Consider the following 18,961-nt stretch of genomic DNA (forward strand, 5'->3'; position numbering starts at 1 on the left):
TCTTTGCTCTGGGCCTCCAAATGACTAAAACCAGCCCTGCCTCACACCTGCAGCTCTCCAGAAACATCATTTCACCCTTCCTCATTTTGGAGCTTTGGTTTTACATTTCTGCTCTTTTGACAATATTTATAATCATTAGTGCATTAAAGATCAAATAAAACACCCATGTTTTAACAACTTTAACTAGATATTACATAAGACGTTATCTCCATGTGTAATCCATGTGAGTTATGCTCGTTGATGATGTGCATCAGCGTAATTGTCATAAGATCTGGGTGTGAGAGAGCATCTGCAGATGTGGCTGGAGACAAAGTTAAAACGAGGAAATGGGAAGCTTCAATTTGAACATAAGACAGCAGACCTCAATGCAGAGGCTGCGCAGGACTTTTTTGTTGTCGGTCGCTCCTTTAAAATCCCGCTGGATCCATCCTGACAGAGAGCTTCATACAGCACACACTCATGCGTCACAGCGCAGAGACAAGTAGGAGAAATGGAGAACAACTTTCTAATGCTGTCGCTGTTATGACCTGTGAGTAGGTTACAAACATATGCCTTTATCTGTTAGATTTCCATGACTGATATCATGGAAACTACGGTGTTAAAATGAGGTTTACCACGAATCTTTACTGATGACAGTGTTTACCTTCATAAATGTTTTAAGATAAAGGTGTTTTTTTTTCAAGTAAGCCTTAAAAGGGCCGCGACTGGTCACTAAAGAGCCCATGCTCGCGAGCCGCGGGTTGAGTATCACTGGCATAACGTTTGCCAACGTTTGTTATCTCGGCTATTACAGATAAGTTCACGAAGCTAAGTTCCAGAAGTTAACGTTAGTTTAACTAAAGACCTTTGGACAACAGCTACGACCACCAAAGGATAAAAACTAGAACAAAGAATGCCAATGAACTCCCAACAAACAACGTGACACAACAACAACGCAGCTAGGAGCTAACGTTAGGCTAACTTTAGCTAACGTCAGAGATGTTAAAGATAACTTTATATTTCTTTCCAGCAAAGTGACAATATGCTGCCTCAAATACGATGTTGGCTTACCTTAGAAGAGATGTTGTTAATTTAATCCACACTGAGTTAGTTGTGGTCTACTGCAAAGCTTTTATCCAAAGAAGACACTTTTCTCGGTTTAGATGTGACTTAGGAACGGGTAAAAAATACAATCCTTCGCCCAGCCTCTCTTGATACCTTGTGTTGGAGTCGCATGTACCCCATCAACACCGTTTGACCATTTTTAAACTTTAAATCTAAAAAAAAAAAAACCCTCATAAAACCAGACGAAAACTGATTTTCTCCTCTTCATTTCAATAGACGTCCAGGCAGCCGATGTCTGAGTGTATTGGTGGCTATACGCACTGTGATTGGCTCATAGCATTTGAGGGTGGGACTTAGCCATAGGTCAATTCCTCCTGTAGATACTGTAGTTCCCTGTAGTTGCTTAACGACCCAATACGTGTCTGCATTAAGGTAGTCTAATATAAAGCAGACGGACGGACACTGAGGATGGAGAGAGATGAGGAGAGAAAAGTTACAGTCAGGAGTAAAACACAATGCAGTATCAAACTGCATGGATTTTTACATATTGCGAGAGTAAAGAAATTTTAGGTAACAGGTTTACTTTTAACCATTTAACTTTAATGGGACCTTCTTATTAAGTTACTGTCACTGTCTGAGAGAACAGAAGGATTTCTTCATTTACGTTACAAACATCAGTTAAGATGTGATTATACATGTGGATGTGTTCTATGTTGGAAATATCTGACTGTTACACTGGTTATAGTTATTTTATGTCAGGGTTATCAAAACTGTGGCTCATTGGCCAACTGGCCCTTTTTCTATAAATTTAAGGTTATTTCTATTTAATTAGTGAACACTTTATTTGTTTACATAAACAGGGCATTCTTTTTCGTGGTAAAATTAGTGGAAAGGTTAAAAAACGGAATTCCAAAATATTAAAACGGATTTTGGCTAGCTAGATATTATGACGTCCCGGACCTTTGGTTTAATACATTTTCTCTGACTAGACCTCTTTGAATTTTAATTGATTAGCCCTGCTTCAGGTCATGAATATAATCCTACAAACGATGAATGTGTTCAAATGTGCTGTAGAATACATTTAACAATAACAGTTTTAACAAAAACAAATGAAACAAGTGAAATTGACTTAAAACTAATGTTTTGAGAAGGTTTCAGCCCGGTTTTGAACCGTCACCAGTAAACGAGCATCGCGAACAGAAGTCCTTAATCTCCTTATCTTTTCCCATTCATTTTCCATGGTAGTTCTTATAACTACGGATGTAATATATTTTTGGCCACAATGGAGATTTGGGTGGCGCTGTTTCACCCTGTGGTAAAGTTAAAGAGATCCCGATTCACTGTTATGGTGACAGACTACAGTGACAGACAGCATCTGCAGGAAGACGGAGAGGGACCTGGATGCAGCCGAGGACCTCTGTTGAAAACAAAAAAAAAGAAGGAATGACAATACAGAAGCAAGTTAAAGCCAATATTTTTTTTCATATATTACCCATATTTCTATCATTTTTTTATGGTATTTGTCTATTTTTTTAATTATCCTCATACTTTTAGTTGGTTTAAAGAAATGTTTTTGTCATTGCCTTTTGCCACACATTTGATGCCTAAATAGAATCAGCCGTCAGGAGGTTTTTATTTGATTTTTAGCCACACAACATTTTTGGGGCGTATTTATGTCATTTTAAGTTTTGGAAGATTTTCTGCACTCTTCCCGTTTGCCCCTTTCTCTCGCGATACTCCACGAGAGCTGCCAACGCACTGTACCGTGATATCCATCGAGGAAGCTGGCGTTATTCATCGGACACAATAATGGCTGCTATCCAACTCCACTGCCCTTTTCTCCGCTGTCCAGTCGACTTTGGAGAGTCACCAATGCTTCAGTCGTCGTCCTGAAGCCGCCATTACCTCCGGTGAGATAAAACAAAGTACATTAGGATGAAAACACCTCCTTGTTTAAGCATCCTCGTTACAAGTTATGGTGTCTCGTCCTTCATCCTTTGGCTCCGCTATCAGAGGACGAGCAACCGCCGAACTACTTACAAATAACAGGATATTAAAAGATTTAGCGTTGTTTGTTTGACGTATTCGGTTTTAAAGTCAAAATTTAGAGACGTCAACGTGTAACTATAGTTTTTTTCATTCGGCTTGAGGAAATTAGGCAAAGAAGGATCTTTTTTTTTTAAAAACAGACGTTTTAATGGTGGCTGTTCGAGTTTCCTCTTACATCGAAACACTAAAAGAAACGACCAACCTTTAAATGTTAGATGCTCTCAGATGATTGGGATATTTTTTCAGTATAACATTTTATGTAAATTATGAGCTGTTAAACAATGGACGACTGTATCTGTTTAATCAACTAATAAAATACCTGGAATAGCACGTCTCATGAGGATACAGCTTATAAATCCCTGTCGTTAAAGTTGTGTCTTTTTTCTCTGAGATGGAGTGATTATAGACATTTATTTATTTAACTGTTTGCTGAAATTATATAAACGTTAAATAGAGGAACCAGTGCTCAAACAATCTGCGTGACACAGTGTTATCCAGTCTTTTTAATTTAGATACTAGTTTTAATTTATTTGCCATTAGGTCCACTTTATAGGAGCTGGATTACTAACTACAAGCCTAGCTTGACAGGTCCTGTGGGACAAATTTAAGGGTTAAATTTGGAGACAAACCTGTGGTGTTTACCACTGATGTAGAGTGTGTGATGCTGCAGCAGCAGGTGTTATGTAATCCAGCCTGTCTGCCGTCATCTGCTGGAATAATCCTGCAGGCTCTGCTGTTTATAGGCTCCTCTGGTCATGCTTCTACACTTTAACCATTTCACTTTATATTCCTTCTTTATTGCCATAATCACACTGTTCTTCTCTCAGCATGTTTTATCAGGTATCCATTTTAGATGGAGGAAATAAGCTTGTTTTGTTTGTATAGCAACAAGAATCATTTTAATCAGCATAACATGGATTTTATGAGGGTGGCTTTGAAATGAAGTGTCTTTCAAAAGACAGGCAAGAAAGATGCATTTGAAATGTTTAGAGAAATATATAAAACACTAAATAAAGGGTTGCAGGATACTATCAGCCATGCTATAATGTGTCAGCAGATACTGTATTAGCTCAAAAAGCTAATTATATCAATATTTTCAGTAGGGGTAAACAATTTGAGAAAAAAATCTAATTGCTATTTTTTTCCTCCAGTACTGCAATTGCGATTTGATATGTGATTATTTCCTAAGCTCCTTATATTATGTTTTTTTAACCAACAAACACAAGCAATACATCATTCTATAGTATAACCAACACAATATTATGTCATTCTCATATTTAATAAATAAAACGTATAAAAAGTAGGATTTTTGTAGACTATTCTAAAAAAATTGCCTGTGGATGATTGCATGATCTGTAATGCATTACATCTCTGCTGCAAAAAAAAAAAAGTTTTAAACTGCTTTTTTGACACAAATTTCAGGTTGCACCTTCTGTGATTTTAAAATTGCAGCAGGCCATATTGCGATTTAATCTGATTTTCCATTAATTTCCCAGCCCTAATTGGCAGATATGAAAACTCTTGCTGATATGTGCAACCAATATATCAACTAGGAATGTGTGATATTGTTTTATTGCGGATGTCCCATGTGCCAATATTGATACTGATATTTAGATATAGTTCAGACCTAAAGCTGCCATCCCTAAAACACACAATGTAAAGTTTGAGTTTGAACAAATCAACAATCTTCCGTTCTTCAAACAGACTTTAAAGTGTAAGGAATGATGATAAATAAAGAAAAAAGGCTCCAGCTGATGTAGGTCTGTTGCTCCAGCCTAAAAATTCACTAATCCATTTGTTCATACGGCTGATATTTACCGCTGATATAGGCTGATTTTTAGTAGGGCTAGGCAGTTAATCGCAAATTAGATTAAGTCACTATATGGCTTGCTGCAATTTACAAATCACTAAAGTTGCAATAATTCTTTAAAGTTTTTTGCAGCAGAGATTTTATGCATATAATACAAACTTCATATTTTTAGAATAAAAATACCTGCATTACTATACGTATATGTTTGTCTTATTTAAAATGCGATTGACATAATTATGGTTATCCTCTCCAATATAGCAATTGATATCGAATTTGCAATAGTGCCAAATATTCACAGTTAGATATTTGTTTTATTCATTTTCCCTAGTGTAACTTATATCATGTACATTATAATTTAGAATGATTTCTTGCTTGTACTCATTGAAAAATATATAAGATGAGGAACCGAAAAATAATCGCATTTTAAATCGCAATCCCTATATATTGGCAGATATTTTCATTTTCAAGCTAATATCTGCAGATACCAAAATCATACCAGCAAAATCCTACATCCCAAACGTCAGCTTTTAATGATGGTATATATTAATGATGGTATATACTAGTTGTTTATATAACAAGTTGGTGGAATTTTAGGCACTACCAGATCTTCAGCTGAAGTTTTTTCCTTGTTCATCATCATTCTTTAAAGTGGGACTGAGTGGTATCCAGTTTTTAGTTCTGTTATACCTTTTGAATTTTTTCCTGTGGTGCACAATATTTCTGCCATAAATTTAAAAACCACATTATACAAGAAGCAGGTCAGACTATCACCAGACCAAGACCAGCAAGCAGAGTACATGCCTATAGGCTACGCGTTTTTAAATCAGTTCTCTTATGAAGTGCTCCAACTTCAGGTTTTTTCTCTGCTGAAGGATTTTTTCAGGCTGCTGGCAGTGATTTATAGTTGCAGCATTGTTTTCACACTTAGCAGGTAAACTGAGTTACTTCAGGAGGAAGACCTCCAGGGGTCCTGTACCCCATGTTGGGAACCATCGGCCTAGTGGTTTGGTTTGGTTTGATTGTCCCTCCTGAAGTAACTCAGTACCCCATGTACCCCCATGCAGGCAGCCAGGGTTCGAGTCCGGCCTGTGGCCCTTTCCACATGTCTCTCCCCAGTCTCTCACCCTGTTTCCAGCTCTACCCACTGTCCTCCTCTATCAATAAAGGCATACAAGCCAAAAAATAAATCTTTAAAAAAATATTTCCACAGTCAGTGTAAATCACAAATTAATTTTAAATCAGTGAACTCTTTAAATGCAGAATCATTACAGTTTGGTTGTAGAACACTTGACATCTGACCTCTCCTGTCTCCTTTCAGTTCCTTCCCTGGCCTGGCTGCTTACCCACAATGCAATGCCAGAAGACTTTGTCTTCCTGTGACAGACCAATGTAACGGTTTCCACCTCCATTTCACCAGCAAACCCGCCTCACAGCTTCACCGTAGGAAGGTACTTAAATAAACTCTTCTATAATGCTGTAAATATTGTGTTTTAGTGCCTCATTTCATATCTTCTTATCTCTGTAGTAATCTTTTATTTAGACATAATCCTCGTCTGTCTTTTTCCAGGTCCTGTCCTGTTCATCTCGTTCTTTGTCTGACTGAAATCATGTCTGGCTCAGGAGAGTTACCAGGTGGGTTTTTACTGCTGCAGAAGTCACACAATGTTTCACATTTGGTCTGTTTTCATGGTTTAAGTTTGACCTTTTCAGTTCCTATACAGGGAGTACAATGATGTTTGGGCTTTGGTTGATAGTTTGGGGAGGTTTTTTCTGTTTTAGCATGGCACAACCCCCTTTTACACAAAGCCAGCTCATTAAAAAGGGCTGTTACATCCGTTTGGAATGAATCAGAGAAGCTGACCGTGGGTAGCCTCATCTCCATACAGTACTTAACTTTGCTAATGCTTCTTTAGAGAGAATCTCCTAAACTCTTTAAATAATACATCACAACAACATAATAGCTTTCAGTAAAACTAAAATAAAACATGAACCAAAGAAGCCAGTTGATGCCGGTAGTCTCATAATAAGTGAAGTGGGGATCAACTGAGTGCCGTGAATGTGTTTCCCTGCATGTATAAATATTCAGGCTTAAGGCGACGCTGTCGTTGTCATAGATACACCGACATGAAGCTCGAGGCAGATCTTTTTTCAGGAGTGTATGCCAGCCATAAGCAGCACTTTGTCCCAATGCTTGTAATGCCGCAGCCACATACATGGTCTGTTAATGGACAGGTTTTGAGCTCTATGTGTGCTACAGTTAGTAAAATCTAAATCTGATTTCAACATCTTTCCCACCATTTTTTGTTATTATTAACCCATTTTAGTTATTCTTAACATATTTCAATTCTGTTTTAACAAAAGGAATTAATTTTTTAAGAGGGCTACTTACAAAAGAATTAAAATCTGTTTCTTTGATAAGAGTGGTTATTTTTCAGGTTAAATATAAAATACCACAGCTTAACTTAACAATGGAGCATGATTTTGCCCCCCAATGGGCAGCCTTTTCTGCACATGACTATTCTTGAATGTGCATGGTTGTGTTCAGCCACCTTCAGGTACAGTGGAGGTCCCCGGTCTCTGGCACCTATATTTCTGGGGTCCCGGGCTGAAAACGTAGAGAACCACTGATGTAGACTAAAAGTAACTTTGACAGTGTTAAAAGTGGTGAAGCTACAGCAACAAAATAACAAGCATAAATAGTTTGGGAGGTTTATAAAGAATCATGTTGTCTTTACCAAAACATAGACTACAATGAAAGTAGGAGGGATGTTTAAATTTAATAACTGAAAATGACTTGGTGAAGTTCTATTTTTTTGTTTAAAATAAAAAAACAGTATATATGTCATGGAAATAGTATTGCAATATCAAGTTTTCTAGTATTGTTCACTCCTAATCCTGACCCACCTAAACCCTGCCTCCTATGTCTCAGTCTTTGATTCCATTCTAGATTGAACCGATCTGTTGGTTTGTGTTTTTATATTGGAGGTTGTAGATTGGATTACACTAGCAGGCAGGAGAAACACTCCATAGCAGGGGATTACACAGATTGTAGTCTGTCACACCAGATAAATCTGATGAGATTAGTTTCCCCAATAATCAAACACTCATGCTATTTGTCACATTTTCTATCAGTAGTTACTGTCTGTGGAATTCCCATTACTAAAGAAGTGCTGCATGAAAACCAGTTTCTAGCTATCAGCTAAACTGAGAGACTGGCTTGGAGTGTTGTCCATATTTTATGCTGTTCTAAACACAAAAAAGGAGGGAGTTTTTACATCTTTCGTTATTCACAATCTAGTTTAAACACAACTATCAAAACTTAAGTCTTCCTTGAAACCGCGGCATTTGGAGGATGTGTGACTCAAAGATCACAAATGCTGGAAGGATAGATAGATAGATAGATAGATAGATAGATAGATAGATAGATAGATAGATAGATAGATAGATAGATAGATAGATAGATAGATAGATAGATAGATTATGAATTGAAATTTTTTTTCATTTTGTCTAGTATATCGACAGAATGTACAGGCAATTGTGAGAGGAAACCAGACCTGGCCATTTATAGCCATATATAGCTTTAAGTTGTTTGTATCTGTCCGTTGTGCCGTTTGCTTGATGTAGTGTGATAGAGCAGTTTAGAGAGCTTTTAAGGAGAAATCAGAAGAAGAAAATGAGTCATTTAGTCGTCTTGTTGTGTCTCTGCAGCCATCGAGGGTTCTGGGATGGGCGGGATGAAACTTCCCATCGGGATGACCCGGCGAGCCCTCAGCTATGACGATAATCTGGAGGCCCCCATGTCCACGCCCCCCCATGACATCAGCATCAACAACCTGTGGAGGCGACCCATCATACCGGACAGGAAGTTCACACACCTGGCTGAGGTGAGACACTTTAAGACACAGTCAACCCAAGGCTGCTGATTCACCGTTACATCACTGTTAATCTCATCAGAAATACATAATGATTATTTTTTACCAGGAGGATGAAAGTGGTGTAGTGAGTCAGCCTGTAGTGCATGAGAGCACCCCCTCCAGGTCACCAACTGTAGTGAAAGCCAAGGCCTCCTCCATAATCATGAATTCTCTCATCACCAGTAAGTTCAAATCAGCGATACTACATAATAAAGATAGTAAAAGCTGAAAACAGACTTCAGAAACGGACATTACAGCAACTTTACAAAAGATTCTAAAGCAGGGGCGTCAAACTCAATCACAGCAGGGGCCGGATTCTGGATTTAGGTCTAACCTGAGGGCCTAACAGGGTCAACAGCACTGATGACAAATCATTTGGGAATTAAAAAAAAGTTAAAATGATAAGTTTAAAGGCTGAAATTTAGGATAAAAGTTCCAGTATATTAGTTCAAAAGATCAGAACACAATATTAAAAATAGAAAAATAATGTTTTTAAAGAGCAAATATATGAGGAGAAAGTTGAAATCATAAGTTTGAAAGGTCAAAATACGAGATCAAATTTGAAATCATGAATTAAAAATGTCAAAATATGACTTAAAATTTTGAATTGTGAGTCTGATAGGTCAAAATATGGGATTAAAAAAGCCAAAAATTAGGTGTTGAAAATGTCAAATATGAGCTAGAATTCAAAATGATGATTTAAAAAGTTTAAAATATGATTTAAATTCAAATTTGGGAGTGTAAAAGCACAAAATATGATATTAAAAGTAAAACTCAGTCATTTAAAATGTCAAAATATGAAAAAAAAGAAATAATGTTTTTAAAAGTTAGAACATGGGATTAAAAAGCCAAACTAAGGAGTTCAAAATGTCAAAACATGACTTCGAATTTAAAATTGGGAATGTGACAATTAAAGTCCAAATTCTGAGTTGAAAAGGTCAAAGCATGAAATGAAAAGTCAAAATCATGAGTTTGAGTTGTAATCTTGAGATGGAAAACTGAAAATATGAAATATAACACAAATTAATTTCTTTCCCCACATTCTTGACTTTTTATGAAATCTTTCTTACTCTTTACTTTTTCAGATTTTTATGGCTTCACAAAGATATTTTAAATAATCATGTTAAAGTTTACATTTTTATTCTGGAGGAAATTTGCAGACCTCATACTGATGGGCCAGTTATAATACAAATATGATATGATCTTGTGGGCCAGGTATAACTGTTTCACAGGCTGGATTTGGCCCCTGGGCCTTGAGTTTGACACCCGTGTTCTTGAGGAATTTGTTATCTTTTCTTCAACATGAAATTTTGTAGTTTTTACAACCATTATCGTCACTGAGATTCAGGATATACCTAAGCTTATATTCCGAGGCTTAACCGTTGGAATTTCTGTTATTTAATATACATTAAGTTCCCTTTGAACATAACAAAAAAACCTTTCTGTTCTCTTTGCCGACCAGAGCAGACTCATGAAAGCATGTACAAGTTTGAGCAGAGGGTGGGGCTTAGCGACACCAGCTACACGCCTCACAAAGGCCTCACTGCTGAGGAGACGAGACACCACCGCCGTATTCCTGAATCCCTCCAGGTAAGACACAAATCTGTACACTTAGACCAAAACTACAAAGGTATAACAGAGGTAAAGATGACTTTTACACTATCATCACTCTTTCTCCTGAATTATTTATCTCCAAACCAACCGAACCATACTGAGGCATGACCATTCGCTCGCATTGCTCCAGGCCTGAGCAGGCCACTCTTGTTCATGCTTCAGGGTTTTGTTAACAGGAAACACAGTCACAGAGTCAGAACATTTAAGAACACACAAACATAACTAAGACTTGATGGACTTTGTGGCTTATTTTGAATTGATATGGTCAGATAAGGCTCTCTAAAACTCCAAGGTTTCTCTATGATAGAAGCAGCACTTCCATTTCATTATTCTGTGAATCTCCCCTTTTTTTGTTCATCTCCCTTTTGACTCACCCTGAATTTCCCTTTTTTCTCATTTTCTGAATGTAACTTTTTCTTTTTGTACCTCCATATCTCTCTTCCTTCATCTCTTCATTTCTCCCCTCTATTCCTTAATCTTTCTCTTCTTTCCTTACATCTCCCTCTTCTCTCTTTCTGCATCCTCAACTTACATCTTACATCTTCCCTCTTCTCTCGTTCTCTATCTCCCTCTCTGTTTTTTATTAGTCTTCCTTTTATATCTTTCTACGTCTTCCTCTTCTCTCTTCCTGCATTTCCCTCATTTTCTGAATCTTCCTCTTGTGTGTTTTAAGATGATTTTGGTCATGAATTGGCAGTATAAAAATAAGGATTATTGGTTGATTTTATGTCACATCCATATTACATACCTTGTTTCTGTTTAGAAACTGCAGATCCAGAGTTTGGAGGCCAGAGAAGAGCATCAGAGCGCCTCCTCCCAGTCCACTCCCGCTAGTACACCACACACCTCCCCTAGACAACTCCGCAGGTAGGAGCACAAACACAGGAGTTGTGTCCCCATCCTGTAACCCGTATCTTTGAGAACGTGTCTGACTGCTGACCTGGTTGTCGGATATGAACACTAAGAATCAATAACCAGGCCAAGTTTACTCACAGCATGTGTGTTTTTGTAGGAGTTGGTTCAGCAGCACGGGTTCAGAGATAAGCATGAGCTCCTCCAGCAGCAGCATCGACATGGGAGGAGGCGGAGAAACGGCTGGAGGCGCGGTTGAACGCTGGAGTATGTTTGGTCCGCGGCCGCATGTACACAAATCCACCTCTGACCTGGGATCAGACTCCACTACTGCAGGTAAACAACATCGCCTGACTGACTGGGGTGAAAGAAAAGAGTGGTAGGGAAGCCCTAACGGGACATACGTTCATATATTTTTACATGGCACTAGGGCTACTTAACCATGTTTTGTCCACACTAGACAATGCTGTTCCAGATTTTGACCACTTATAGGGCACCCTAGAGGGCGCTTTACCAAGTTGGTCCACTGGAAGTCACACTTCAAGGTACTTTACTATATTTTGTCCACCGGTAGGGTGCATTAGAGGGGACTTTACTGAAATGTGTTGAATGTAAGGGCCACCCAGAGGGTACTTGGTCATATTTGAACACTGGAAGGGCACCCAAAATTGAATTTGACCACATTTTCACCACTGGTATTGCACCCTGGAACGTATTTTATCACATGAAGACCACTGGAAGGCACTCTGGAGGACATGTATTTTGTCAACTTTAAAGCACCATATAGTGCACTTCGACTATTTTTTTGTCCACTGGTATGGCACCCTACGGGGAATTTTATCTTGTTTTGTGTAGCAGGGGTTCTCAACCTTTTCAGCCTGTGGCCCCCAAAATAAAGGTGCCAGAGACCAGGAACCCCCTCTGTACCTGAGTTTGTTTGAAGCATAGTTGAAACCAGTTGTGCACATTCAAGAGTAGTGTGCAAACATATACAGTACTGTGCAGAAGTTTTAGGCATGTTTGGGCTGAAATTTGAGGCTGAAGTAAGGCTGTAATAGCGAGTACGCCCACCTAAGGGCCCCATTGGACGGGGAGGAGGATTTATACAACTCAGGTAATGCTCTGGATGTCTTGGTGCATTACCAAGGGCATGGAAAAATAATCTGATGAAAACAAAACAAAAACCACAGCTTTAGGGTGGAGTTATGGGTAGATGTGGTGCTTAAACATAGCCTAGGGTACTGTTAGGGCGGGTAGGAGGGTTGCCACAACCCCCTGGTTGTCATGTGTATAATCTAGGCACCTGAAAACTGTTGGTGGTTGCTGGGCATATTACCAGGGTTGCAAAGGCCCAGACAAAAGAAATGCTGTTAAGCTCGACCTTGTCTGCTGAGCGACACACGTACATGTCAAATGTGTCAACACTGACTCTGGCCGCCCTCCCTCCTCTCTTCAACCAGGGGTTGTGGAACATCAGGACCTGTGAAGAACCATTAGGGCTCTACATGCCTAATCTTATGTATCTTTAGGATTTTTTAGGGTTTTTCCTCCACCTTGAGTTAAAGCGTGCAGTATTACATGCATGCCAGTTTAGTGGGTCTCACACAGCAGGGCATGTAAAGAAGGCCATCGAGAATGTTCCTAAACAAGAAGCTTCACTTAATTTTAAAGTAACAATGGGTAAAGAAAAGTGAGGAAGGAAAACGTGATGTTGCAGCTCCAGTTGCACTTTAGAAATTGCACTGAAATAGCAAGAGTGCCTTGTATTTGATATTTGGGTTTGCAGTGTTAATGTTGTGGTTCATGTCTCAGATTAAGCTGCTACATTTTAATAGGAATTGTTTTGAATCTGTTTGATTCGTATGTTTTTGATCCTATTCAAGTTAAACTGTTTTGACTTCAGTTTTTGTTGTGACTAATACAGTCAAATTAATATACAACTTTATTTACTGACGGATTATTAAAGTGAAACAGAGCTAACACACCATTCTGAGCAGAAATATGATTTTGTTTTTACAACAGTGTTGGCTGTTCTGAGTTAAATGGAATAAATTTGAGACATCTAGTGGTTATTGTGTTTACTTCAGTTATTTTTGTAAACAAAAACAATTGAAACTCTAATCCAAGTAATTATGGATATCGGATCGGGACTCTGGTATCAGCAGATATTCAATATTAAAAGATCAGATCAGGATCGGAAGCGAAAAGTGCTGATTGGGACAACCTTAATTTTTACTGAATGCTGCCACTTGAGAGACCTGACTAGACTGTCTCTAGCTGGATTTTACACAGTCCTAATTTTTCTAGCACAAAGACTTAAAAAAGAAACACAAGAGCTGAAGTGAATCCAGGTGACCTCTGATGTAAGGACTCTGATCTGGTTAGACTTTCTCCCTGTGTTTATGTAAGCTGTTATGTCTAAGATTTGGGTTAATAGGCGAGCCAACGACCTTCAGACTGACTGTAAACACTGAGCAAAAATGTGGCACTGAGAGCCCTCTGAGTCTGGTTACTTATTGGCTTCCTATTTACTAATAGTGGAACAGATTTTTTCTGCAGCCGTGAGCTATAAAAGTCAGAGAACGAGACTCACACTTGTCGCATCTGACTGCTGCAGAGATACAACATCTAGATTTCAACATGTGGAACGCTTCAGTTTGTTATGAGAGCGATCAGACTCTCTTCTCATGGATGAGTACGGGTAGGTAGAAACAACTACAAGATTTTAATGACTTTAATTTAAGGGGTAAATGAATGAAATCAAGCAAATCACAGAGAGCAGATATTCACAGCTACAGAAGCTGTTCGATTTGGAACTTAAAACACAGCTGTGATACCTGATGTTTTACAGCAGTGGTTACCTGGACGGCCCAGGTAATTTTGCTGGGCAGCAGGTGCTGAACCAGGAGTTTGCACGGGTGGCTTCGGTCCCACTTGAGATGACCGGTCAACTAAATTCCTAAATCACCCACGCTGTTACAATGTTTGTAGCTTTCTTTACATTTTAATGTGATGCTCTGCAAATATTTTAAAAGTAAATGCAAGTGTATTAAAATTTTAACTAAACAAGATTAATCCCAGCCTCTTCCATGATCAATCAAAAATATTGAAATGGATTTACAATGCTGGTTTTGAATAATTGCAAAACGATATTAATAGTTAATACAATTTTTTTTTTCTTTTTTTTCCAAAACAGTCGCTACAGTGTGATCAAGTACCAACTTTTTTGTGAAGACTTTATTTTATTTGTAAAATTAAGGAAAATCATAAACAATTCAGTGCAAGGGGGAGCAGATAAAGTACCTTTGTGAATGAGCAGACTAGAAAACATTATCTTGCATGAAAAAAAAAAACATTTTCTTCTGCAGAAGAGGAGGCCGTAAGGCAGTGTTACTCAACCCTGCTCCACCAAAGAGCCAAACTGTTGAAAAATACCTTTGCAAGAGCCACAGTCTACAGGGTCAAAATGGGTTAAAGTGGAACAAAAAATAAGTTAAAGGGGGAAAAATGGTCAAAAAGTGGCAAAAAAAATGGATGAGAAGTGACTAAAAGGAGTCACAGGTTGCAAAATGTGGAAAAAAATGAGTAAAAAGTGGCAAAAATGTGCAAAAAGTACATAAAAGAGGCAAAAATGTGCAAAAACTAGATAAATGGCAACATTGGGGTAAAGGCAGTGAAAAGAGATTAACAGTGGCAAAAAAGGGGAAAACATGTAAATAAGGGCAATGGAAATAAACAGACAAAAAAAAAAAGGTTCACCATTAAGTTGACAATTAAAGCCTACTGTAGAAGTGAGGGAAACTCAAATGATGAGCAATGAGTAATTTCTGAGGGCAAAGTTTCCCTTTTTTCAGCTGCTCTGAGGAATAATATTTCAAGACATAAGACATAAAAGAGCCACATGTTGAGTATCACTGCTGTAATGTATACTTATCATGTTACTGAGTAATTATTGAATGTGTCACTGCAGTGTTTGCTTGTTATAATTATAACACTCTGATCAGTAACAAAATATGCCTGCCTTGGTGTGATAGGAACGGTGATTAGATAACCTCTGAAGATGTTGGCTGAGTCACTGTCAGTCTGCATTATAAACAGTCAAATATTAAACCTTACAGAGTGATTATTTATCTGATATTATACAATGACCCAGCACACCATCTTTTCTGCCTCTCTAAAATGCTCCTTTTCTACCCATCTACACTACACTGTCATGTAGATGACCCAGCCGAATGTTTTCAGGCTCTTTTTCTCATTTAAATCATTTGAATCTTAAACATTTTCCTCCTCTCTTTTCTCGCAGCAGGCTTTGCGGTGCAGGCCTACCGAGGCGCCCAGAAGCCAACCCCCATGGAGGTAATGAAGGCAGGGACCACACGGCTGGGTGACGCGCCTGTAGCGCAGTCAGTGACTCCTCCCAAAATGGAGATCCCCATCGTGGAGAGTCGGCGGCAGGGGTCGAGACCGCACAAGCTCAAAAACAGAGACATGAACATCCTGACGCCCTCTGGCTTCTAGGAGAACTCATCACACCCGCCGCTCCAACTCCAGAGGTCCCATGGAACAACACTCACAGGAAAAACTCTCGTCATGTGAACATTTCTGACCTGATAGCGTGTCAGATGGCATGTGTCAAGCCATTTGGGTTAACAGGAATCTGATGAAGGTAGATGTCTATCATCCTAATTATAACGGCACCATATTTACCAAACTCACAAACAACAGATGGTAAAATAGTGAGCCTGACAAACTGATAAAATCTGCAGATTTTACCAACTAAAGTGGTGCACCAAGTTTAATTTACATCAGGAAAACAACCTTTAGGACTGTGTTCAGATATCTCTGTTCTTAAATCAGACTTTGGTTGTGATAAACTTGGATGAAACTCAAATTTAATGTTTAAATTATCCTTCTCAGACACTTTTGAGGGCCATAACATTATGTAAAATATGTCATGGGTCCTTTGAAAGCAGCTCCAACATCCAGATCAACTCTGTACCATCAATCTTCACCCTCCAAACATTCAAGGATCAGAAAATTAAGCTTTTACCATCTGCTTTCACTGCTTTTAGAGTCACTTAGCTGTAAAAATCTAATCCCTCACTGTTATAGCTGTCACATCAGACTGCAGCATACTGACATGATGAACGGTTTGTTTAAGTTTAAGGGGAAGGAGATCCTGATCCTAGTTTGAGATGATCCCCCTGTTTATGCACTTTATACCCTCTCTTTAGACTCTTTAGACCCTTTCACCTTTCTTTAACATTTCATTTGTCAGCTTTTATCGGACATTTCCCTGAGCAGGGCAGTAATCCAAATGAATTCTGTAACATACTTTTAATACACAGATGAAAACGGCTCAGGAAATGAGAAATTTAGCTCCTGCTCACTGAAATGCTCCACCGTTTTTTTGTTTTGTTTTGTTTTGTTTTTTCATTTTTAGATTTTTTAATGTATAAATTGAGTTTTTATGTCCTGTTGTAATGACAGGGGATCAGAAGAAATGCATTTCCACCTCAAGTGTGAGAAAAAGTCAGAGCTACATGTAAACAAGGCTCACACGGATACTTTAAGATTATTATATGAAGGAGAAAGCTTCAAGCATGTTTTAGTTTTCAGTGTGTGAGCTTTGTTAATATGTCAGCCTCTGTTTTTCATCACCCTCTGTTAGATATGAAGGTTTCTGGTTGTTTTTTTTAGGATGAGTTTTTGGTGCTTCTGTGTTAAAGGTTGACTAAATGATCAGTACCTCAATACTTTCCAATACCACATGCTTTAAAACCAACCAAGCTGAGTTAGCTTAATGCCGGGGTTCTCAACCTTTTCAGTCCACGACCCCCAAATTTGTTTTTCCACAACAACTGAGCTACCTGTTTGAGGGCGCATCTGAGCCCTCATTGAGCTCTACAGTCTGGTCTCTGCACAGTCTGATCTGATTGACTTTACATTGTTTTAAAGCAAAATACAAAGAGCAGACCGACGACGCCATACGCCGTTCTTCTCCCTTTCTCTCTCTCTCTCTCTGTCCCTCCGCAATCAATAAAGAAATAATAATTCACACTTATCAAAAAGAGAGAATTTTACTGCATAGATGCTAAAGAACAGTCCTCTAATTATTTATCTATGGGTCTCTAGGATAGCAGAAATCATTTCTTTGGATTGGGCAGTGCTTTACTAGTGCCAGTTAAATTTAAGACTCTATCTTGGGCTAAATGCTTTAAAAATCTTAAGCATTTTATTTTTAGACAGTCTAGAACCGCTTTGACGTCACCTTGGCACGCTTGGAGGCGGGCCGGCTTGCTTTTGCCCCGCTCCAGAGCAGCCAAAAGTCATAGTGGAGAAGTCCCATTCGTGTACTTTGAGTTTTCAAAGTTTGATTTTAACATAATGAGTAAAATCATGATGAAACACATTGGAGTTTCTACAAAAAAAAAAACCTGTAGAAGCGTTCCTGTACGGTTTTACCAAAAAAACACTTAAATGGATGTTGATTTCTGGCAAAAATACGTAAATTTTTTCGCATGGGTCTTGGGGCGGGCCACCACTGGTCAACTGCACAAACAAATTTAAGTTTTTTGGCATTTTTGGTCATTAAGTTACTCTGTTTTGGCAGCCTAGGACTTCTGTCTTTCTTGCTGTGGTGTTAAAAGGTATTGATGTAATTTGATTTTTTTCTATAAGAATCTGGCGTTGTGACGCTGGCTGACGAAGGCACGGCTGATGTGCAAACTTGTTGCATCCTGCAGAAACTTAAAAAAAAACGAATCTTTCATTTTTTATTTTGAGTCATTGTGCATTCTTGTGGAAAAAATGATTTACTGCCTTACAGTGACTGAAACTGACTGATTTTGTATTTTATTGAAAAAATGTACCATGTTCTCATCAGTCAGTGCCTCTACAGTGCTCCCATTCTGCCACTTCACTGGCTTTAAGCAAAGTTTCTGCAGGATGAAGCATGTGCATCACACCAGAGTTTAATGAAATGTAGCACCTTACTGGTCATTTTTGTTTTTGCACTTTTATTGTGAAGTCCAGGCGGTCTCCTTACTGCGTTGATTCATGCGTAAAAATACAAGAGTGCAGTCTGTTTAATGGCGTGAACATTTCAGATCCACTCGCCGCTGTGATTCTGCTGTTCGATGTTCTTCTGTGGACACTAAAAGAAGAAAACACTCTGCTGTCAGTCTTAAATATTAAATGACTGTCTCTGTTTAGTTTCACGGTTTGTGTTCACGAGTGCTCTGTGTTAAAAGTGTAACGCTGTTCCCTTTAAATCCCTCCTGGACTGAAGAATCACACCTGAGTATCCTCTGTACAGTAGTGTCTGTGTTTGAGTTATTTTTGTGTTTTATCCTTGAATTTTATTTTCCACGTGATGTTTAAAGATGTTTTTGTACAGTTACTTTTTCTTTGCCAAAATAGTTTGAGAATAAATGTTTCATTCTCGTCACATGAACAAGACTCGGCTCTTTATTTTACTCAGTAAAAAACAGATATTGCACTTTTATTTTCAAAGGTTTGTGATCTCAACAGTCAAATGTCATGTAGTTGTAGTTTTATATTTCCTCCTCTAGAGGGCATCAGTTTACCATCATTTCTGTTGATTCATAAAGACAGATCAAACCAGTCAAATCACACTGGATGGTTCATAACAACTTTAGTTTTTAAAATTTGGTTA

The 18,961-nt window shown here is 38.4% G+C and overlaps 1 protein-coding gene across 4 annotated transcripts; it reads left to right on the forward strand.

Annotated features, from left to right (window-relative positions):
- Window positions 1–456: 456 nt before the first annotated feature.
- On the forward strand, window positions 457–18,731 carry LOC121518856 (putative monooxygenase p33MONOX). Of its 4 annotated transcripts, XR_005992674.1 has the most exons (10): window positions 2,814–2,954; window positions 6,222–6,351; window positions 6,471–6,535; window positions 8,612–8,787; window positions 8,885–8,999; window positions 10,280–10,407; window positions 11,195–11,298; window positions 11,444–11,619; window positions 11,744–11,828; window positions 15,587–15,668. XR_005992674.1 is itself a non-coding variant. In XM_041801520.1 (9 exons), the coding sequence occupies exons 3-9, from the start codon at window positions 6,511–6,513 to the stop codon at window positions 15,799–15,801; spliced, it is 939 nt and encodes a 312-aa protein (XP_041657454.1). In that variant the 5' UTR covers window positions 457–529; window positions 6,222–6,351; window positions 6,471–6,510; the 3' UTR covers window positions 15,802–18,731. The 4 variants fall into 4 exon arrangements, 3 of the variants coding, with proteins under 3 accessions (XP_041657454.1, XP_041657453.1, XP_041657455.1); XM_041801520.1 differs by lacking the exons at window positions 2,814–2,954; window positions 11,744–11,828 and adding an exon at window positions 457–529 and having other exon boundaries at window positions 15,587–18,731; XM_041801519.1 differs by lacking the exon at window positions 11,744–11,828 and having other exon boundaries at window positions 15,587–18,731.
- Window positions 18,732–18,961: the final 230 nt, after the last annotated feature.

Source organism: Cheilinus undulatus, linkage group 12, assembly GCF_018320785.1.
Source record: "Cheilinus undulatus linkage group 12, ASM1832078v1, whole genome shotgun sequence".
Lineage (NCBI taxonomy): Eukaryota > Metazoa > Chordata > Actinopteri > Labriformes > Labridae > Cheilinus > Cheilinus undulatus.

Bases quoted from the DNA above. Each gene is read 5' to 3' on its own strand.
- LOC121518856 (XM_041801520.1), top strand. From the start codon at position 6,511: ATGTCTGGCTCAGGAGAGTTACCAG. The intron at 6,536-8,611 runs GTGGGTTTTTAC...GTGTCTCTGCAG, and splicing joins TGGCTCAGGAGAGTTACCAG to CCATCGAGGGTTCTGGGATG. The intron at 8,788-8,884 runs GTGAGACACTTT...ATTTTTTACCAG, and splicing joins AGTTCACACACCTGGCTGAG to GAGGATGAAAGTGGTGTAGT.